This window comes from Oryzias latipes, chromosome 17, assembly GCF_053564925.1.
Source record: "Oryzias latipes strain Hd-rR chromosome 17, Olatipes_Hd-rR_3.1".
Classification (NCBI taxonomy): Eukaryota; Metazoa; Chordata; class Actinopteri; order Beloniformes; family Adrianichthyidae; genus Oryzias; species Oryzias latipes.
In genome coordinates this window covers 29,513,008-29,532,613 of record NC_136253.1, presented here as the reverse complement: position 1 = coordinate 29,532,613, position 19,606 = coordinate 29,513,008, and the positions used below count along the sequence as shown (strand labels likewise).

At 39.9% G+C, this 19,606-nt stretch overlaps 2 protein-coding genes across 11 annotated transcripts in view; one reads left to right on the top strand and one right to left on the bottom strand.

Moving 5' to 3' along the window:
- Window positions 1–19,606, top strand: part of clcn2a (chloride channel, voltage-sensitive 2a) — a 55,679-nt gene that overhangs the window by 11,622 nt on the left and 24,451 nt on the right. For all 9 annotated transcript variants that reach the window (XM_078935192.1, XM_078935191.1, XM_078935190.1 and 6 more), the window contains exon 2: window positions 15,459–15,627. In XM_078935192.1, the coding sequence (XP_078791318.1) occupies window positions 15,459–15,627 (169 nt within the window). The remainder of the gene's footprint in view (window positions 1–15,458; window positions 15,628–19,606) is intronic.
- Window positions 12,574–15,028, bottom strand: LOC100049332 (ZPB domain containing protein). 2 transcript variants are annotated; one of them, XM_078933965.1, is made up of 8 exons: window positions 14,712–15,028; window positions 14,455–14,642; window positions 14,267–14,364; window positions 13,569–13,724; window positions 13,295–13,489; window positions 13,084–13,228; window positions 12,938–13,013; window positions 12,574–12,722 (listed from the first exon to the last, which is right to left on the bottom strand). In XM_078933965.1, the coding sequence occupies exons 1-8, from the start codon at window positions 14,959–14,961 to the stop codon at window positions 12,625–12,627; spliced, it is 1,206 nt and encodes a 401-aa protein (XP_078790091.1). In that variant the 5' UTR covers window positions 14,962–15,028; the 3' UTR covers window positions 12,574–12,624.

Here is a 19,606-nt window from a genome sequence, read left to right as displayed (position 1 = left end):
AAGGGAAGGTATTCACACAAAGAAATTTCTCAAAGTTGATTAACACAGGACTATTTTTATACAAAACATAATATAATGGATTAAAAATAACATTAAAAGTTTGACAAGAAAACAAAACAGCATAATATGTGAAGTAGAATAAGTGAAAGTAAAATATATATATTTCTCTATTTCCAAAAATCTTATAAAAAAGCCAAATGAAGAACTGAGATGCTTTTTGGCTTGTGTTAGCTAAAAATAATGTTCAGTAATGTTTGAATTCACAACAAAAGTTAATTCTTTCAGGATATTCTGAACCTCTATTGTTAGCAAATCTTCAACCGTGTAAACAAAGAAGCCACCAGGGGGCAGTAAAGTAGACAGCAGATGTGGTTGTCTTAGCATTATTTGTGGAAATTCATAAGTGTGCAGCTAAGAGGCATGAATCCAGGACTTTAAGATTTATTTAGCTTACGAGGAGTGTTTGTGGATGCGAAAAATGGTAGAATCTTTTTTCAATATCAGAATGTTAATGTTATGAAAATACTCCGGGACATAAATGTTTTGTCCTGCAACAGTCTGGCGACCTGCTCAGGGTGTACCCTACCTTCACCCAACGGTAGCTAGGTTGGCTCCAGCAGCGCTGTGACCCTAAAGCGGATTCAAGATGGATGGATGAATGGATGGATATGTTTTGCTTTGGAAATGATTTAAATTACGCAAATAATTTGCAGTGATTTTTCACAGAAGCTTTAATGAAAAAGCTTCACCTGATGCAGCAACACAAGTTACATTATTAATTTGTTTACAGATGAAGAAGGCTGTGTCTCCCACCATTCAACAGTTGACCAGTTAAAAAAGCAGCTATCACAAAGGACTCTTGTATTGGGAATAAGCCTGTTCTCAACCTAAAGGCGGTGTTTCACAGCCACGTACATTTTGCGTATTTTCCACGTATGAAATTTCAGTCTTTCGTGATACATGTGTGATAAACGTCATTCTTAAGTATTCGTCATTCGTCGATGTACGCAGATGTCTGTCAAGTGTTTTGGCCGAAGGGTCTTTACGTGAATTCAGTTTTGAGCTGTTTAAAATTTTTTGGTCGGTTGGCTTACACACAATTATTACATAAATATTACACAATTGAGCATGATTTTTGCTAGACTCATATGCAAATTTGTGGCATTTTGCGACTGATCCAGTATGTCTAATAGACTTGTAATGCATGTACCATCGATGTATAACTTTTAAATCGCATACATGGCACACATATCACGTTAAAACCCTGTAACTGACGCACAAATCACTGATGACTTGCAAATAAACAGCACAATAATCATAGACGGTTCATATTCTACTTAGATTTAAATGTTCTTTGCGTGGTTTATTTTGTACTTTTTCTATGGTTTTAACGTGGTTCATTCGTGATACACCTGTAAAGAGTACATGTGAAGGACCACAACTTTTCTCACGTTTATCCACATATGACCACTTTTCCTCTGTGCGATATGACGTAGTGGCTATGTTACACAGCCTTAAGCAAAGCATCACCAGAATTGGATTAATTCATTGGAAAAGGACTGGTTTACAATATTGATGAGCTTTTAGGAAAAAACACAAAAATTGATCCTGGTGTTGAGATGTAGGTACGTAAAAAAACGTTGGCAGTTTATGTGTAATGTCTAAACAAATCTGAGATTTTACTTCTTCGAAATGCTGATTTCTCATTTCATTAGTTGATCCTTAAATCTTTTACCGAAAAGCAGTCTCTGCTTGAGCATCAATCTCAGTGACATCCCCCCCTCCCTCACCGGCCTCTCACTCCTCTGCCTCTTTAATGTCATGACTTTGTGCTGAGATGAATTTTTGTTCTCATCCTGGTAGCACCTGTGTGCACAAGTATGCTCGACTGTGCATGTTTGTTTAATTCGTGTGTGACAGAGCTCTGACTCATATGTAGCTGGTCTAAAAGCTGCCTCCACTGGACAACTGCACAAGCCAAATCTGCGGCCTCCTTCTCTAAATTCAATTTTGCAGTCTCCTCCCTGGAGGCATCACTTGCTTAAGTGTTTTAGTCCTCCCGCTTCTCCTGTAGCCTCATCAATACATGGTCAGCTTCAGCAATCACACTGGCATATTCATACACACGATTTTAAAAATCCATCATCCTCCATGCAGCGATGGGACTCATCACTTTCTCACACGATTAATAAAAGAGGGAGAAGATTAGACTCAGTTTATGAATATGTAGGAACAGAAACAGTTGGGAGGGGACTTTTAGTGTTCATATTAGAGAATAAAATATTTATTCCTGCTTGATAAATGGTGGATTGGTTTCATAAAGGTTATTTGTATTTGCCTTTGAAAGGAGGAGCAGGAGTGTTGCAACACTGAAAGTTTCACTAATTGAAGAAATGTTCCTTTTTTTTTACAGGATTTTTTTTTATTATTATTTATCTAATAAGTGAATGGTTTTACTTTTTTTTTTTAAATAATTGCTGTTTTTGTACGATTTTTCTGGTTTTTCAGTTGCATTTATAGTGGAGTTGTGCTAAAAGTGCTCCTCTGTGAAGTTTCTATTTTGCTGCTTTGTGTTCTCAGTTGAATAGACAAGAGGAGAATCAGCTTTGCACTCAGATAACAAGATTGTTCATCTGTATTCACCTCAAAACGGAGTGGTTCAGATTGATCACAGCTGTGAGTGGGAGTGCTCTTGATTGTTTGTGGGGTTTGTTTCTGTGTAGCTCTGTGATGGACGGGCTGCCTTTTCAAGATGCATCTTAGCGCTTGTCTGGTGACTGGATTTGTAGAAGTACCTATGGATTCAGACATTGAATGATTGGAGTTAAAACTTCCAAGTTTTAGAAAGAAATATAGAAAAACTTTTTAAACAGAAGTTATCATCAGAGCTAACTTCACTCACCAAAATGACTGGTAGATTCCTGAAATTATGGCTTTTTGAGTTTCATGACTTCCATCGGTTAAATTTCTTTTGGAAAAATAATAAAGATTATAAATTCAAAAACAATGCAGCTAATAACATATATTATATTTATTTGTTTTTATTAAAGCCTTCATAATAAACGAAACCTATTTTTCAAAGTGGTCTTTTCAGGAAGAAGTGGAAATAACCTTTTTTTTTTATAACTTTTTTCCCCCAACATAACTTGTACATGCATTTTAAGACCCTTTGCGCTTCTGCCTAACTTTGTAGCCCTAGTCTGCCCCCCCCGTGCCTGTCCCAGCCCGGTTAAAATACAAGGATGTGTCAGGAAGGGCATCAGGGGTTAACATCTCTGCCAAACCACCTGTGAGAATCAGCAAAAGCTGATTTGCTGTGGCAACCCTTGAAAGGACACGCAGGGTAAACAACAACAACTTATACATGCATGTTTTTTTAGTGTGTGAAAAAAACTAATAGGACTACCAAAAGGGTCAAAGTAAAACACCATTGGACAGTGTTCATGGAAAATGCAATAACATGCTCCAATTTAAGTAACTGATATGCATCAACATGCCTGCATGGTGGTGTAGTGGTTAGTAGCACTTTCAACTCACAGCTAGAAGACCCCGGTTCAAATCCCAGCTGACACCTTTCTGTGCATGTTCTCCTCATGCGTACGTGGGTTATCTCCAGACAGCTCCCTCCACAGTCCAAAAACATGTTTCATAGGCTGATTAGTGACTCTAAAATGGTCTTTTAGATGTGTGTTTGTGGCTCTGTGATGCCCTGCAACGGACCAGGAAACTGTCCAGGAGGTACAACACCTTCACCCTTCAGCAGCTCCAGCAACACCATGGCCCCAAAAAAGAATGAAGTGAGTTTAAAAAACTGGATGAATGAATCTGATTAATGAGGCGAAGCAACAGAAAAAAGCAAGGATGTGTTTTTCAGAACAGTTTGCTTCAGTTATCACCTACCATACTGCCCACACAATACCTCTAACTGCATGTATAAATCTGGCACAGTGTTTAAATTTAGAGCTGTAATTGTTAATATTGTAATATTTGCCTGTTTTTTTTTTAACTTGTCCTGTCCAACAGCTGAGCAAGCAGATGAGAGCTGAGTGGCTCTTGTTTTGGACAGATTTTATTGTTACAATTGGGGTTTATGGATCTTCAGACAGACTGAGTGTCTATTTGTATAAACCCCTTTTGTATTTGAGGCTAAGTTTTATTTATGAAAATTATATTTGTATGCACTCCTTGTTGGACCGGAAGGAAAAAAGAAATAAAAAAGGGAAAGAAAGAAACAGAGTGGGATGTCAGAGATGGGGGATAAGGGGTTGGAGTGGGGGGTAGTCGATATTAGAAAGTTAAAACATAAAAATGTTGTAAGTAAATTACATGAAATAGTTCACACAGCAGCAAAAAAAAAAAAAAAATAGACTGCACACAACTATTTGCAGGTTAGAAGTATAACCATGCATTAATGATTACATATTTATTATTTAGATTTCTGCACATAGACAGTACACACAATATTTGCATTACAGATATTCATGAAAAGGGGTGTAGAAAAAGAGAAAAAACAATACCCATTCCATATTTGTGCAAAGGTGAATAAGCGGGTGGGTTGAATGAATGTGTGCCTCTTAGAGTGTACCTTGATCACACTGAATGCTCCAGCAAAGGCAGGAGGCCTGGCACACCACACCCCAGAGCTAGGGGCAGACAGCGCAGCAACCCGGCCGATCCAGGCATCCAAGAGCCTCACCGTCATACAAAGATCCAGGAACAACCACCCTCCCGTGCACCTGACCCCCACCACAGAAACAGAGACAGAGGTCAGGACCCAGCAGCCCCCCCGGCTGAGGAGTAGGAGGAACAGAGAATGCGCAGAGCCGCCCCACCCCAAAGGCACACCGGGCCTATACCCGATGCCCCGACCGCTCGAGACCTACCCCGGTGCCCAGACGACAGGCACGCCACCGCCCGGGAGTCCTGAGCCCCCACCCACCCCCAACCCCAGAGGCAGGCTGGCACAGCCCATGGTCAGCCCACACTGCACGCCCGTGCAACTTACATGCCAGCCCCACCGAGGTCAAGAGGGGGAAGCGGCAGAAACCGACCGCCCGAGTGGGAAGGCGGCCACAGGTGACCAGCGGAGGCCCCAGACAGGGCCAGAGGATGGTGAACCTGAGGACCAGGCTGTAATTGTGTAATATTGGCCTGTTTATGTGCTAGACACTTCTTTAAATTAAAAAAACAAACAAACAAACAGATGACCAATAATTCTCAAGTTTGAGGGATTTTTTCAGGAAAACAAACATTTGCTGTAGAAATCTCCTTCTAAGTATAAGATAAAAATATCCGACTCCTTAAACACCTTAAACCTTAAGGACTTACCACCTAGATTTTCCTGTTTCTCTATGACATAAATGCAGTCTAGACTCCCTTCATTGTTTTGATTTTCTCATAGCACAAGATTGTTAGATGAAGCCCAGCACCAAATGGCACACAGTCAGAAAGTAACAAGCAGTTGAACAGAGCAGTGCTGAGCAGTGAGAGAGCTACATGATTCTCCCAGCAGGAACAGGTAGCAACAAAACAAGGAGGGCAGAGAAGCCGATATTGGATTCACATCAGGTTGTCAGAAAAAAATCAATCCAAATAAATGATAATGCTGGCTTTGCTTCAGTGTGTCTTAACAGATGAGCGGGGGCAGGACATTGTGTTCTGTGTGTTTAAACCCTGGTAATAAGTCAGTGTTGTTGGTTTTCTGCTCAAAAAAGACCACATCGATTATGACTGCAGGCTGGAGCAAGTTACAACAGTTATGAGATCGCAGAGTCATGCAGGGATGACTATTTGTTTTTGAAAACGAGACCAAAAGTAGTAACAAAAGCACATTTTCTTATAAATTCACATCCATCCACCTCCTCAGATTATTGACATCAAGTATTTTAATTTTTTTTATTGCAACAGCTGTTTAAAATGCAACATTTATGCAGGTAGACTGATCCTGAAAGCATTTATGAAGGGAGGAGCTCAGGGAATGACTGTCATGCCACCTTCACAAGTCCCTCACTGAAATCATCTCGTGTAAATATTTCATGGTCATGTTAGTGGTGTCATTTCAAGGCGAAAGTGATTAAACACTCATTCCAATATAGTTCCCAGTAGTCTTTTAATTATGATTATGCTGTCGTTTTCTAAGACGTAGATTTTGCAGAGCGGCTGTGGATCATTACAAATTTACCTCCAAGTTGTGGGTGGCACCGTTGGCGTGAAGGAACCCTGCCTTCCCCTGAGAGCTCGGAGCATGCAACGTGTTGTCCGCCCAGTATATCTATTATCTAAGTCACAAAAAAGCTCTTTTTAAACTGCATTTTTTTTCCTTGACCTCTGATTTACTGGGTTTTAAAGAAAAAAATTCTGAGATACACAATTTTGGTCTTAATTTTCTTAATATTTGTCCTCTATCGTAACAAAAATGCCTCAAAAACATGTTAAAACACCACAAACACTAGTTTTATCAGAGTGGGTCTGTTTCAAAGTAACAGTGTCAGCCTTTGCCAATTGCACAGTTTGCACTAATTACTAGTTCCAACCTTCTATTTTTAGATTGCATCAAGATCAACAAATGGAGAGCTTCATAAAAGATGTTTTCATGACTGGAAAGCTGCATCCAAGCCTTTGTTTATTGAATTAGGGGGAGTGAAGAAGAGCACTGCACCAGTGGACAGCAGGGCAGTGGAGATGTCTCTGTGGAGATGTGAGATGTGAAGAATGTTTTTTTTTAAAAGCTAGACCTCGGTGCTGTTCCAGTAAACTCCAGCATATCAAGATATTTTAGACAATTTTATGTTTCCAATTTTGAGGGTTGTGTGGTGCCTTTCTGTTTTGAAAGTTCACCAGAGCTGAGAGCAACGTCCAAAATGCATGAAAGACATGAAATGACTAAGGGTGGACACTGACCAAAAAAAGTTTTTGGTGGAATGGACCAAAACTTTTGTGTTTGTAAATTAACAGACCACCTTCGGAGAAGAGTTAAAACCGGTGTGGTTGTGAAAGGTGAACCACCTAAATCCTGCAAGCTAATTATGGAATGAAGTGCTATTTTATGTTTTTGTTTTTCACTTATTTTACCTTCACAAGATTTTACTCAAAAAATGTCTGTAGCAAGTGCATCAATTATTTGCTAATTCTCCCCTTAGACCTTCTTTTATTGAATAAATTAACTTTTTAATACCAACTGCTGCAAGCTCTTAGTTGCAAGTTATGAAATATTAAACACGTTCAGTAGGAAGAAGGTGCCGGACTGGTGCAGAGTGTTGACAGATGCAAATGCAGAAGCAGGCTGGTAAACTGGTTATAGATAACAGCTCATTTCACCCAGAGGGGGTTACCTGCCATTCTCTCTGGGGGGCTGTGCTCCAGATGGCCGGTGATTGCCTCACCTCAGGCCCCAAAATGAACTGAGCTTGTTTGCAGTCTGTTGGAGTTTGCCGGTGCCAGTTGTGGGTTTTTGTGTTAAGCATGTGAGAGCGTGAAAATAAATCACACAGAACATTTCAAATCAAAATTTACTTTATGAATGGATTTAGCTCCTGTTTTATATGGTAGTGGAAATGAATTCCAGTTACTACATATCAATCATGATTGATGAGCACAGAAACCAATACGGCATGTGCCTCCAGTCATTCAGTGTTTAAAAAAGCAATGCATTCTGCAGCTATTATAATAACAAAGTAATATAACTCAGCAAAAAAGGGTAAGAAATACACAATTCTTTAGAAATGCATGTACCGGTACATTTTTTAAATGAAAAATATAGGTATATAAATCTACACAAATTTTTCTTATTAGGAGATTCTAGTTTTTGATGTTTGTTGCTTTTAGAGTAAAATGAATTGCTTATTAACTAAAACCCTGTTTTACTGCCTAAAATAAACCCAAGATTATAAAAAGATGCTTCTTTAAAAGTTTTTTTTTCCATTTTAAAAAAAGAAAGCAGTGTTTTGCCCATATATTAATTTTTTAATGCATGAAAGGGGTCAATGATGTATTGTTCAATTCAATTCAATTCAATTTTATTTGTATAGCCCAAAATCACAACAACAGTCGTCTCGATGGGCTTCGAAGTAAAACATGAAATCAAAAGGATCACGAATACAAAGAGTTCAATAGAAAAATACTAAAATGAACTAACAAACTGACTAAGCTATACTGGCATCCCTGCCCTTAGACCCCCCTTCGCGGTAAGGAAAAACTCCCAAAAAAACCGGATTCCGGTAAAAACGAAGAAACCTCAGGGGTGCCCACATGAAGGAGGGATCCTCCCCCAGGACGGACAGGCGATTTACCAGAAATCTTAGAGAAGAATTAACTTATCTAAATCTACAACTACATATATAAAAGTCCAGCAGACGAGCTTCATCCAGCCGTGGTTGTGGGGACAGTCAAAGGCGCGAGTCGAGCCGGGGACAGGAACCACAGCCAGGTGTAGGAGCAGGAGCAGAGACGAGGTACTCGGTCAGGTACAGAGCAGAGACGAGCCAGAGATGAGCCAGAGGCAGGATCCACAGCCAGGTGTAGGAGCAGGAGCAAAGGCGAGGTAAACGGTCAGGAACTGGAGCACGGATGAGCCAACTGGAGTCTGGAAGCACTCCCACTCCCCAGGAGGGGAGAGGAAAAGAGGGACAATACATGAATCGCACTGCACCAAACAGAGGCATGGAGAACTAAATGATAAATTATGATCAAGAATAGAGGAGAGGAAGGGTAGAAGTAAAAACAGGAAAGAGGACAGAACCCCAGTGCACCATAGTTACCCCAGCTTCAACTTCTAACAGCCTTTTAAAAGAAATAGTTATTAAGTTTAATTTAAACAAATTAACATTAAGTTAAATAATCTCTGAATACTAACTAGTCTGACAATAAGCCTGTCCAAATAGGAATGTTTTCAGTCTAGCTTTGAATGTAGAAACTGAGTCGGCCTCTCTTACATGAGCTGGGAGTTTATTCCATAAGACAGGGGCTTAGTGACTAAACGCTCTACCTCCAACCGTACTTTTACTAATTCTAGGAACCACAAGCAGTCCTGCATTTTGCGAGCGAAGTGTTCTCATTGGATGGTAAGGGACTATGAGGTCCTTAATATAGGACGGGGCCATTCCATGTAAGGCCTTATAGGTTAACAGGAGGATCTTGAACTTGATTCTGGAATCAACTGGGAGCCAATGGAGCGAAACTAACACAGGAGTGATGTGATCTCTTCTGCTAGTTCCAGCTAACAATCTAGCTGCTGCGTTCTGAACAAGCTGGAGACTTCTTAAGGAACTCTTAGGACACGCTGCTAACAAGGAGTTACAGTAATCCAGCCTCGACGTAACAAACGCATGGATGAGTTTTTCAGCATCACTCTTAGAAAGTATATTTCTGATCTTAGCAATATTCCGCAAGCGCAAGTTCAGGGCGCATAAGTGACAAGTGGGAGGGGCTCAAGCTCTTAATATGATCAAGAGTGTACGAATAGATGGAATGAGGAATTGTTTTGGTAACAACCAAATAAAAAACAGTGATAAATTGTCAACTGCTCTGCTGAAACATTTGTAAAATAAAACGTTTTTTTTTACATTTAAGGAAGATGGATTGGTAAAGAGCCGCAGTTGCAATGATGCATGAATGAAGCATGGATGACTTTACTTAAATTAGCTACAGACACGGCAATTCATGCATCTTAATACAGATTTTGTTCATTCATTATTGAGCCGCATTCTTGTTGTATTTCGATGCAATTACCCAGTCATTGATTAGACTGTATGATATAAGCCCTCTGTCCACCAGATGGTTAAGATTTCTAAGGAAATACTTTAGAAGAGACAGCCATTTAGTGAGCTTCGATGCATGCATCTGTTTTAGCAGTGCAGCGCCTCTCTCTGGTGACAGCATTACCATCAGCTAAGACAACATTCACACAATGTTTTCTTTGCGCAAGAGCTTTATAGGGATTATAAAAGCCAAAGAGGCATGTTAAGATTTTTAGGTTATTATCCAGGGAACAGCAGCTGTGCCTTCCTTGTTTAACACCTTTTGTAGCATGTGCACGAAAAACCAGCTATATTTTTACTATATTTTTCACAATTTGTGTTCATTTCTTTGGTTGCTTATTTTTTTTGCAATTTGTGGTTTTCAATCTAATTTTCCTTTTTTCAGATGTACATGCAAGCTGCTCCGTCTCTAGTCATTCCATTTTTAATTATGCATTCCCATTCAGCGATGTTTTAAATAATACTCCTTTGAATTTTTAGCCTTCCAGACTTTACTGCAAGAGCTGAAGTGAAGATGAGCATCCTGACAGCATGGTCCTCTTTGCCTGCCAGACTGAACCAATACAGCTGCTCTGCTTTCCCTCTGCACCTCCTTGTTCACGAGAGCAGAAAGTGTGAGGCTAGAGGAGTCGTGATGCCCATCTCAATGAGATAGAGAGGGGGAACAAAGAGGGAGATGGTGCACAGCAGAGAGACTTTGCAACTTGTAGCTACACAGAAATCTTGTCATGACAGGATTTGAAGGGCAACAAGGCTGCACTAAGGTTTGCATGCTAGAGACCGTCTACTGGCTGTCAGGGTGATGCATGAAACAAGTCCAACTGGAATTCTGACAACTGCAGAGGCTTTAATTTTTAAGCCATTTTAGAAGCAAACATGTATCATCCTTAACGACCTACAATGAAAACTAAATAACGGAGAACAGATAAAAGAATAAGATTAAAAGTGCAGTTCCTGAGTATTTCTTCATTCAAATTGTGGTGAGGAGCAGAGGAAAACCTCTGGTCCAGTGACGTGCGGTGAGGTTAATGGCTGGTGAGGCACTGACGTCATCAGTCAGATTTACAAACATATGAACCATACTGAGTAACTTATTCACCATTTGATTGACAACAGTTGACGTGTTTTGTTTAAAATATAATCTCAACATATTTTTTTTCATATACAAACTGCAGCATAGAAAAAAGCACAAACGTTATTATCATCTTACCTTTACTTGTAAATAAAGTCCATATGCCGCTCCTTCTGAAGAAAATGACTTGCCGCTTGCTATCACTTATTCTATTGTTTTTTAGCGTCATAATCTCAGGGCTCACCGGCGCCCCCTAACATGAGGCACGAGAACTGCTGGCCTCACCCAGCGGCTTTTTCGCCGGCGTTTAGCGCTCAGCACAAGAAACACGTCCCTCACATACAGTTATTTATAAAAACAAGCACTGTGCATCAAATACATCTGCTAAATTATGTAAACTCAGCTCATATAGTACAAGTGATTGAACCGACATACAGAGAGACAGCAGCACCGTCTGACTGCATAGGTATTGCGCAATCCAAGGTGAGGCTCAGCGGGCTGGTGCCTCATCACACATCACTTCTTAGTATCTGAACGGCAAATGCGGAAATTCAGCGATTTTGAAAAGAAAAAAACACCCAGAAATGGTAAATTTAAATGGAAAAAGACTGCAAAGCACAAATTACTGATTAAATATAATAATTGAATTTATTTTTTCTCTTTTCTTCCCATAATGACAGGTGAGGCACAGCCTCACCTGCCTCTCCTGACTGCACGTCACTGCTCTGGTCTGTGATGCAACTGCCATGGACGGGCCAAAGTCTACCTGCGCCGCTCAAATTTTAAATCCTCCACTTGAAAACAAATAGATCCATTGAAGTCTTCATTTTCCTCAACTGAGCTACCATCTGGCTCAAAACTGTACAACTGGATAGCTCAGATATTGCTCGCTATTTTTTGCTACACTGTTAGCTTGGGGAAGTGAGGAGCTGCAAGCCAATAGGAGTGACAAAGGCACCCACCAAAAGTCCCGACCACAACCCAGAGGCAGATTTCTATTGAGTTCCTCCTGCGCTGCAGAGGTCTAAGATGACAGGCTTTATTTTGGCTATAAAATGAATTAAAATACCACTGGGGATGTTTTCACAGTAGAAAATATAGTTGGACTGGACCTTAAAGCCCAGCGATGCCAAAATTACCTTTAGCTTCAATTATAAAGCAAAAAGTAATTTTCATAGTTGGAAATAAAATTCAGGTGTCAAGTGGGTTAACCCTAAATTACCTTTGGCATTTTAATACCCTAGACTCTAAACATTCCTAACTTTAGCCTGTAGTGATCATCTTGCCACAGGAGACAGCTTTTTCCAGTCATGTCAAAAATGGCCTCTCAACTTCTGGCAGGAAAAGCTGCCATTTTCTACACTGTTACAAAACCTGTATTGAGAATATTGATTCTCTAGTCTTACACCGTGTTTAGTGTGATCAAAGTGGGTAAAGGTGTTTTTATTTTAAATGTGAGCAAATTTTACTCCTATTGAGTTTTCTGAAAAATTGAATTATGGATTTTAAAACATTAATGTTCAGCAATTTGATAGTGTGCTTTACAGGGTTAATTTGAATCCTGGACAAGCAAAGGCACAGATTTGTTTATATGTCAAATGCATAAATACCTGCAGTTTAACAAAGTTTCTTTAATTAGTTCTAATACGAAATATTTCCTAGTGCCTAGGAAATTCTCATTAGCTCACTATAGTCTTTGCAAACGCTTCCCTCACCAGAAGTATTACACCAATTCAGAACAAAGAGTTGAGCATGAGCTTTGACAAGCTTTATTAAAACAGATGGCCAAGAGCAATTTTAACTTTTCAAGTGAAATGCAGGACTCTTGATCAGGATCACTTTACCACTGGAGACCAGAGCCTTCTGACTTGAAGGAATCTTTACCGCAGCTCTTCCTGCAATAGACAGATTTTAGCTGTAGGTTGTATTAAGGAGTCTTTAACGGTACATTAAGTGATCTGAAAAGTTTTTATTCAAAACTTTTGCAACTGGCCTTTGAGAAAACAGCATTTATCTCCCCTCAATAATCAACTTCCTGTCATTTGCATTACACACTGGTCCAGTCAATAGACTGACAGCTCCAATGGTAGTAAAGCTTGTTGATACTTACGCTGACGATGACAGCGTTGTTCACAGGAGTTTGTGCTACTTGGGTAGCACACAGCTGTGGCACAGTGGATGTACACCTGCATGGAGAAACCAGCAAAGTTGAGCTTTGAAGTGGCTCTAAAGTTATAAACTGTATTATAGGCATACCGTCTCCTGGGGAGTATATATTTCTGGAACCACAAATGCAAACATCTTGCTGATGAACCGTTTGTAATGAGTTGGGTACTCAAGGCCAGAAGAGCTATCCACTGGAACCAATATCGTTGAGTATCTGTCATCCTGGTAAGGGCACCTGCAGCAAAGGACGGTTAATCTTCTAGCAAAGAAAAGCAGCTACAATTAATATCCTGTTTCATACCCATCAACAAGGAGGTCCCACTGGGGAACACTTTGGGGATTTGGGGTTGCAGTGGCCCAACAGTGATCAAGGTTTAGGACAATGTTTGGGTCAGACCTTCCAAGCACCCTGACCTCAACATAAACTGGTTGCCTCAACACTTTGGTTACCGGATATTCAGCTGGGTTGTAGAATGAGTTGTATGCTTCCTCTTCTACAAAAGAGTAGTAAAGCAACCACAACATGAATATACAAGCAACAGGCAAACTAAGAGTTCAAGTTCCAGTACTTCCCTTCTACGCAACCCTTTGCGAGACATTGTCCATTTGCCAGTCTGAGCTCCACTCTCAGGGGTCCCAGAGCTGCAACTGGTTGAGGAGCAGGAACAGGGTTGACCTCCAAGATAAGAGCTTCCACAGCTGAGCCAGAGTACTTGCACATGAACAACAACCTGTTGGCAGTAGGGAAAACTTTGAGGGACATGCTATGAGCACATTAGTTTCAGGTTGCCTCATGGTCAGTGGACTGTAAAACCTCTGGTTTTAGGGCATGCAGCACTTTGAACTATGATCTAAAGAGTTTGACTTTTGTACAGATATACACACACACACACACACCTCTAGCAACTGAAGTAGAACGCAGAAGATCTAGGGCAGGGGTGTCAGAATCCAGGCCTTGAGGGCGAGTGTCCAACATGCTTTTGGCCCAACCTGCCATTGAGGCTCTTTGGCTAAATGGACCTGGTCCAGGTGATCAGCAGCAGATCAGGCAGAATTTGAGGCCAGCCCTCAAAGGCCTCGAGTTTGACACCCCCTGATCTAAATGGCTAAAGTTGACATTTTTTAAATTGTTCAGAGTTAGACCAGTTACAGCCAATTCCTTTGGTCCCAATATTTTTAAACTAGATTTTGCCACTGAAGAGTCTACAGGAACATAAAGTCCTTGAAAAGTTTAGCACAAGGGCTTTGACCTAAAAGATTAAGCATGACTTACTCAAAATGACTGTCTCTTGTGATTGATCCTCTGGGTCCAACTCCTACTTCATATGATGAAGACATGTGGTTTTCATAGACAATGTAGTTTTCATCGTCCTATAGATAAGAATCAGTCCAAGTTTACATTCCAGTAAGCTGGAGTGACATTTAAATTCAGCTTGACATTTTGATAGTGCTGAAACCTACCTTGAGTGTAGTACCACATGCAGTCACAGGAAACTGAAAAATGGCAAAGGCTGAGGTGCTGTCAACTGGACCACAGAAGTCACCATTGGACTCCAGCAGACTGATCGAGTTCACATCAATGGGAGGCACAGTGGTGTCTTTGGCAACAACCACCACAAACTGACCATCCCTGGTACACTGCACAGTCACTGAGCAACACAAACATTACTTCACAACATTGCACCAAATGGCATTTTTATTCGTCTCATTTGACTTACCTCCTTTTCCATAGTGACACTTCCACCCGTCAAAGCAGCAGTTGATTTTTTCACACTGCTCCACAGTGATATCCGAAGTCCCACATTCAATCTTGTCACCCTCCTCCACATTGCACTTATCAAAAGTAGTGACCTGTGGCTGCGCTTGATGAGGAAACAGGGGCTGGTGTTTCTGTGGTATCCAGTGGTTTTGTGCTGACGCACCACAAGCCAAAATCACAACACCAAACAACCACTTGCCAAACCCCATTATGGTGTTAGTGACTACAAACTGACCAAAGCTGCAGACATGACAGGCTCAGCTCAGATGCAGCTTTTATTCATTGATTGTTGCAATGAACTCCACCCCTCCTTGTTAGCAGTCAATTGGGCTCCAACCTGCAGAGTTAATCAGCTGGGATCAGACAGGTGGAGATTATTGTCTGCTCATCAGTCTGAGAGGAAGTCATTACACAACGCCTGATTTAAAGTTCAGAAAATGTTGATTTTTATATCTTATAGATGTCAGAGATAATTATCCAAGTCTGAAAATAAATTTCCTGTTAGGAAACAATGCAGAATACTAAGTTACATTTGAGTAAAATCAAATTTCTAACAACTGTCTCTGAATTGTAGCTTTTTCCTCACAAGCTGAATGTCTTAACCACCTATTTATTCAGTTTTAAAGCAGGAAACCCGCTGAATCACACTGCCTCACACCTCTATTACCTGCATAAAGGTTCTGTATTTCTGCCTTTGTACACACAGATGTATGGGCGGTACACCCAGGAGCTGGGTGCGTATGCCAAGGAGGAGGCTGCACGCCTACGAGATGGAGGGGTACGCGATAGCGGGGGACTGCGGAGGAACACCAGCGTTCGAAGTCGAGCTGCTGATCTCCTGGAGCATGACAAAGATCCATGTGCAAAGTGCCAGTGTAAGTAAGGTTCTTTGAGTAACACACCTTCGGTGCTACTAGGGACAAAGTGAGGAACTTCATCAACACTGATGCATGAGAGCTAACGCAGTCCACTGGTTTTTCTTCATGTGTGAGGCCCCACAAACGGCCGATTTTAGCGCTTCAGTAGATGCTCAAATTGTATGAAAGCACTGACTTAAAAAAAACACAGCAGAACAACTACCCGACTCAAGAGAGCAGGAGTGAACAAGATTTAATGTGGCTGATGTGAGCAATGACCCCCAGCCTGCAATGACTCCTTGTCACTGCTCCCTCTGCTGGATGGCTATTGTCTGTGGTGTGTCTTTGCCTGTGTGTGAAGATGCATGCTCTGGGCGTGCATTTACCCATGTGTGAGTTGAACTCTGATCTGAACTGTCAGATTATTTAAGACTGGTCTTCCCTGATGACTGCAGATAAGGGAGTGGCAGCATAGCAGAGCTCCCACAGAAGCAGAGTGACAGACCGTTTGTGTGTTTTTAACAGCCTGGAGATGCAGAGAGAATTCACTGTTTATCCTTTTTCAGTGCTTTCAGTGGAACCTGCATTATATTGATTTGGTTAATAAACCCCTGAAGGTTAAAAAACTAAAATATCCATAAAACAATAGCAGAATGTTTCATCTTTAGATTTTATATTATTCGGAAGGTACATGGATGGATTGTTTTCATTTACAGCTTTGTTCATCAGCTTAAAAACATCTGCAAAATGTCTGCGTGTGAATGTAAGCTAATTTAAGCTGATGTAAACCTGACAGTGAAGGTGCTTCGTCCTTCCAGCCTCTCTGCCCTCCAGCACCAATCTTCTGCTTCTTTGCCCTTGTGACTTTATTAGTCTGATTAAAGTGTGATGGCTAGTGAAAGCCACACCAAATGAACTGCAGCTATTTTTTTGTAGTGATGGAAGCCATTTCAAACTACCTCTTTTTTTTTATTTTATTTTTTTGGGGAGATCAGCGGTCCAATATCTGTATGCTGCGTGTCTGCTGTGTGTACTCACAGATCAAGAGGTTTTTATATTTTTAAATGTGTCTATAGGGAGACTGGACGGGCTCGTCCTGCTTAGATAACGTGCAGAGAGAGGGTTTCTCTGGATTGGGTGAAAGTGGGAGTTTCAGCATTTTTCCTCTCATGCTTCTGTGTGGGAACAGCGTCTCCGTAGGTGAGGGACTTTGAGTGAGAGTACCTCGCTTCAGATCAGTGACTTTTGAGCAAGGTAGCCTACACATGCAGCCAAAGGCTCTGTAACTGTCATGATGGAGAGCTGATGTACTCTTTCAATGTGTTTATTTCGAGTCAGGAGGAGAGTTTTTCAGGGATTTTTGGCCTAGTGTGAGTCAGATCTCTGTCCCCTGGTTATTCCAGGCTTTAGCTTTTTTAGAGTTTCATGTTTTATGTTGCGCTTGGTAGCCATAAATAAGCAAAACCGGTGCATGCCTGTAATTAAAGCACGATGTAAATATCTGTGAATGTGAGTCAAGATGTGAATCCTGTTAATATATAAGTGAAGGTTAGAACAAGAGTAAAAGATGGGATTAAGCATTTAGCTGTGATGGCTGAGGCTAGGACTAAGAGAATGATTCATGCCAATGAGTGTGTGTGTTTCTGTGTGTATCAGAGACTGAATGGGAATGCTGCCAGTATGTCTCATGAGGCCAAAATATGGCACTGTAATATCTCAATTAACCTTAAAGAGGCCATATTATGTTAAGAACATTACATTTCAATCATTTATACCTTTTGACTGGAATTCCTTTTTGCAAAGCCTCAAATTAATTAATATTACATAAAAAGATCATTTTTTCTGCTTTATCTCATTTGTTTAACAGAAGCTGCTTTCTATTTTCATCCCGGATATTTTTAAAATGGATTACTGTTCAGAGGTGTGACCCACCATCTCCTCCACAATCTTACACACAGATATTTACCACAAAACAAACTTGGTCCACTTCAGAATATCAGTAAGATGGTAAAACTCACAAAAAAAAGCAGATGTTTGCTGTGAAACTCTATTTTCTCTCCATGGTTACAAATCCAACGAGCAAATTTCCACACAGCAGGTGGAGTGACTGCTGAGCAGCTCAGCAAACAAAGCGTAGATTTGTGTCTTGTTTCTTTTGGCTCCCGGTTGCAGTCCGACTCCTGCGTGCACTAAAAAAGACACTTGCACTGTTTATTGAAAAACTGAAATCATTTATTTGGAACTCAAGAGGCACAATTGGATTATTGCTAAGAAAAAAGCATCAGAAATGTTACCAAAACCTGATCTAATCTAAATTCAAATTAGATTTTATTTTTCATAAAAGGCTAATTTGGTACAGTGGTATTAATGCAATATTTAAACTGGCACAGACCTATATCCACCAGGAACACAGTTGGGTTCAGTGCCTTGCTCAAGGACACTTTGGCACATGGGCGCACAGAGTCAGAGTGGGAACCGAACTAGCGATCTTCCAAACTGGACCACTCTACCTCTGCACCATGACTGACCCAGACAAAGAAATGGGAAGAAAATTTAACACATTTGACTTTATCAATTGTAATTTAGTTCAATTGTTTGGTATTCAATTTTCAGGACTGCCTTTAAATAACTGCTTGTGTGAGAGACCAATAAGTGACCTTCAAAAACCTTTGGTGCATTAGTCTATAGAGCATGTATTTGCTTGGCTATGGAGAAACTATAATGTTTATTTATAATAGAAATAAATAAAAGATGATCTTTTCAATCCTTAAGGGAAACTGATCGTAAATTTTTGTTCCTACTTTAAGTTAAGATTTAGTTTTGTTTCTGACATCACTATCTATTTCCATATTTTTGCACGTCTTTGTTTGTCCATTAAGTATATTTTTTAAACAATTATTATCAAATGTAAAACTAAATGTTTTAAGGTGAAATATTACTTTTGTTTTGTATCATTCGACCTCTTCTGTACCTTTTTCATTGACTTTTTTTGCGTGTTTTACTACTAAATGTTTGGCAGTTTGTTTGTTTGTTTTTTTAACTGAAGACCGTGTGTTCCTTATCTTGAAACAGGCTGTTTGAATGAAGTAAATAGATAAATGAAGACAAGAGATTCATATAATTTGAAGCATTTTAGTAACATTGGATCCACAAATGTGTTAGTGGGACATTCACATTTCTCTCTAGGGAGACACACTTTCTGGATATTGGATTGAATTCCAGGCGTTGGCAGCATTTTCAGAGAAATGAGTCCAAAGATGCTTCATTTAGCTGACCTAGCTCAGAACTACAGATTATAGTGGAATAGTGAAATGTACAACTGACCTGCTTTGTTTTGTCACCAAATTAACTAGTATTATTGTGTGTTTATATAAAAAGATTTGCTCTCCTCATGTCAGTCATGATTTTTGTGGGAATAATAATCTTATTGTCTGACTTCTCTGTGTCCTCAGGGTGAACAAACAAAGTGGAATATAAAAAACTTTCTAAATTTGGATGCAGCTTAAAGTGTGTTTTATTTTTTTAATCACTCAGCCGTGCTAAAGTAAAAATATAGAAAAGGCTTTTAGGATTCGACAGAAGTTACTTTAAACGAAGAAAAAAGAAAAATCTAAGAAAGATCTTTTACATTTAATCCCTTCATGCTATAAATTGTCAATTTGCACCTGACTAAACTGACCTTTACGCCCTTTAATAAAATTTAGGAGGAGAATGGACTTTAGAATATAAGAAACAAATTCAGAAAATCAGGAACACTGAAATAAAAGTTTTTTTTTCCTTTGTACCAAATCAACATTCATGGGATTTAAAAAAGTACCTTAAAGCCAGTTTATGAATTACATAATGTTTATTTTTATAGCACTTTAAAATGTTTGCAGGGTGTCTTACAATAGAAAAAAAGCTAAGATAATTTAAAATTGAGCAAATTGGCAACAAAAATGAACAAAATAAATAAATAAAGCATAAAATTAGGTTACGAAAAGGCACAAAAAGCACA

Excerpts from the sequence above, each read along its gene's own strand:
- LOC100049332 (XM_078933965.1), bottom strand. The coding sequence starts at position 14,961 with ATGGGGTTTGGCAAGTGGTTGTTTGGTGTTGTGATTTTGGCTTGTGGT. Across the intron at positions 14,365-14,454 it reads CATGTGGTACTACACTCAAG|GACGATGAAAACTACATTGT; the intron begins GTAGGTTTCAGC and ends TCTTATCTATAG. Across the intron at positions 13,229-13,294 it reads TGGGACCTCCTTGTTGATGG|GTGCCCTTACCAGGATGACA; the intron begins GTATGAAACAGG and ends CCTTTGCTGCAG.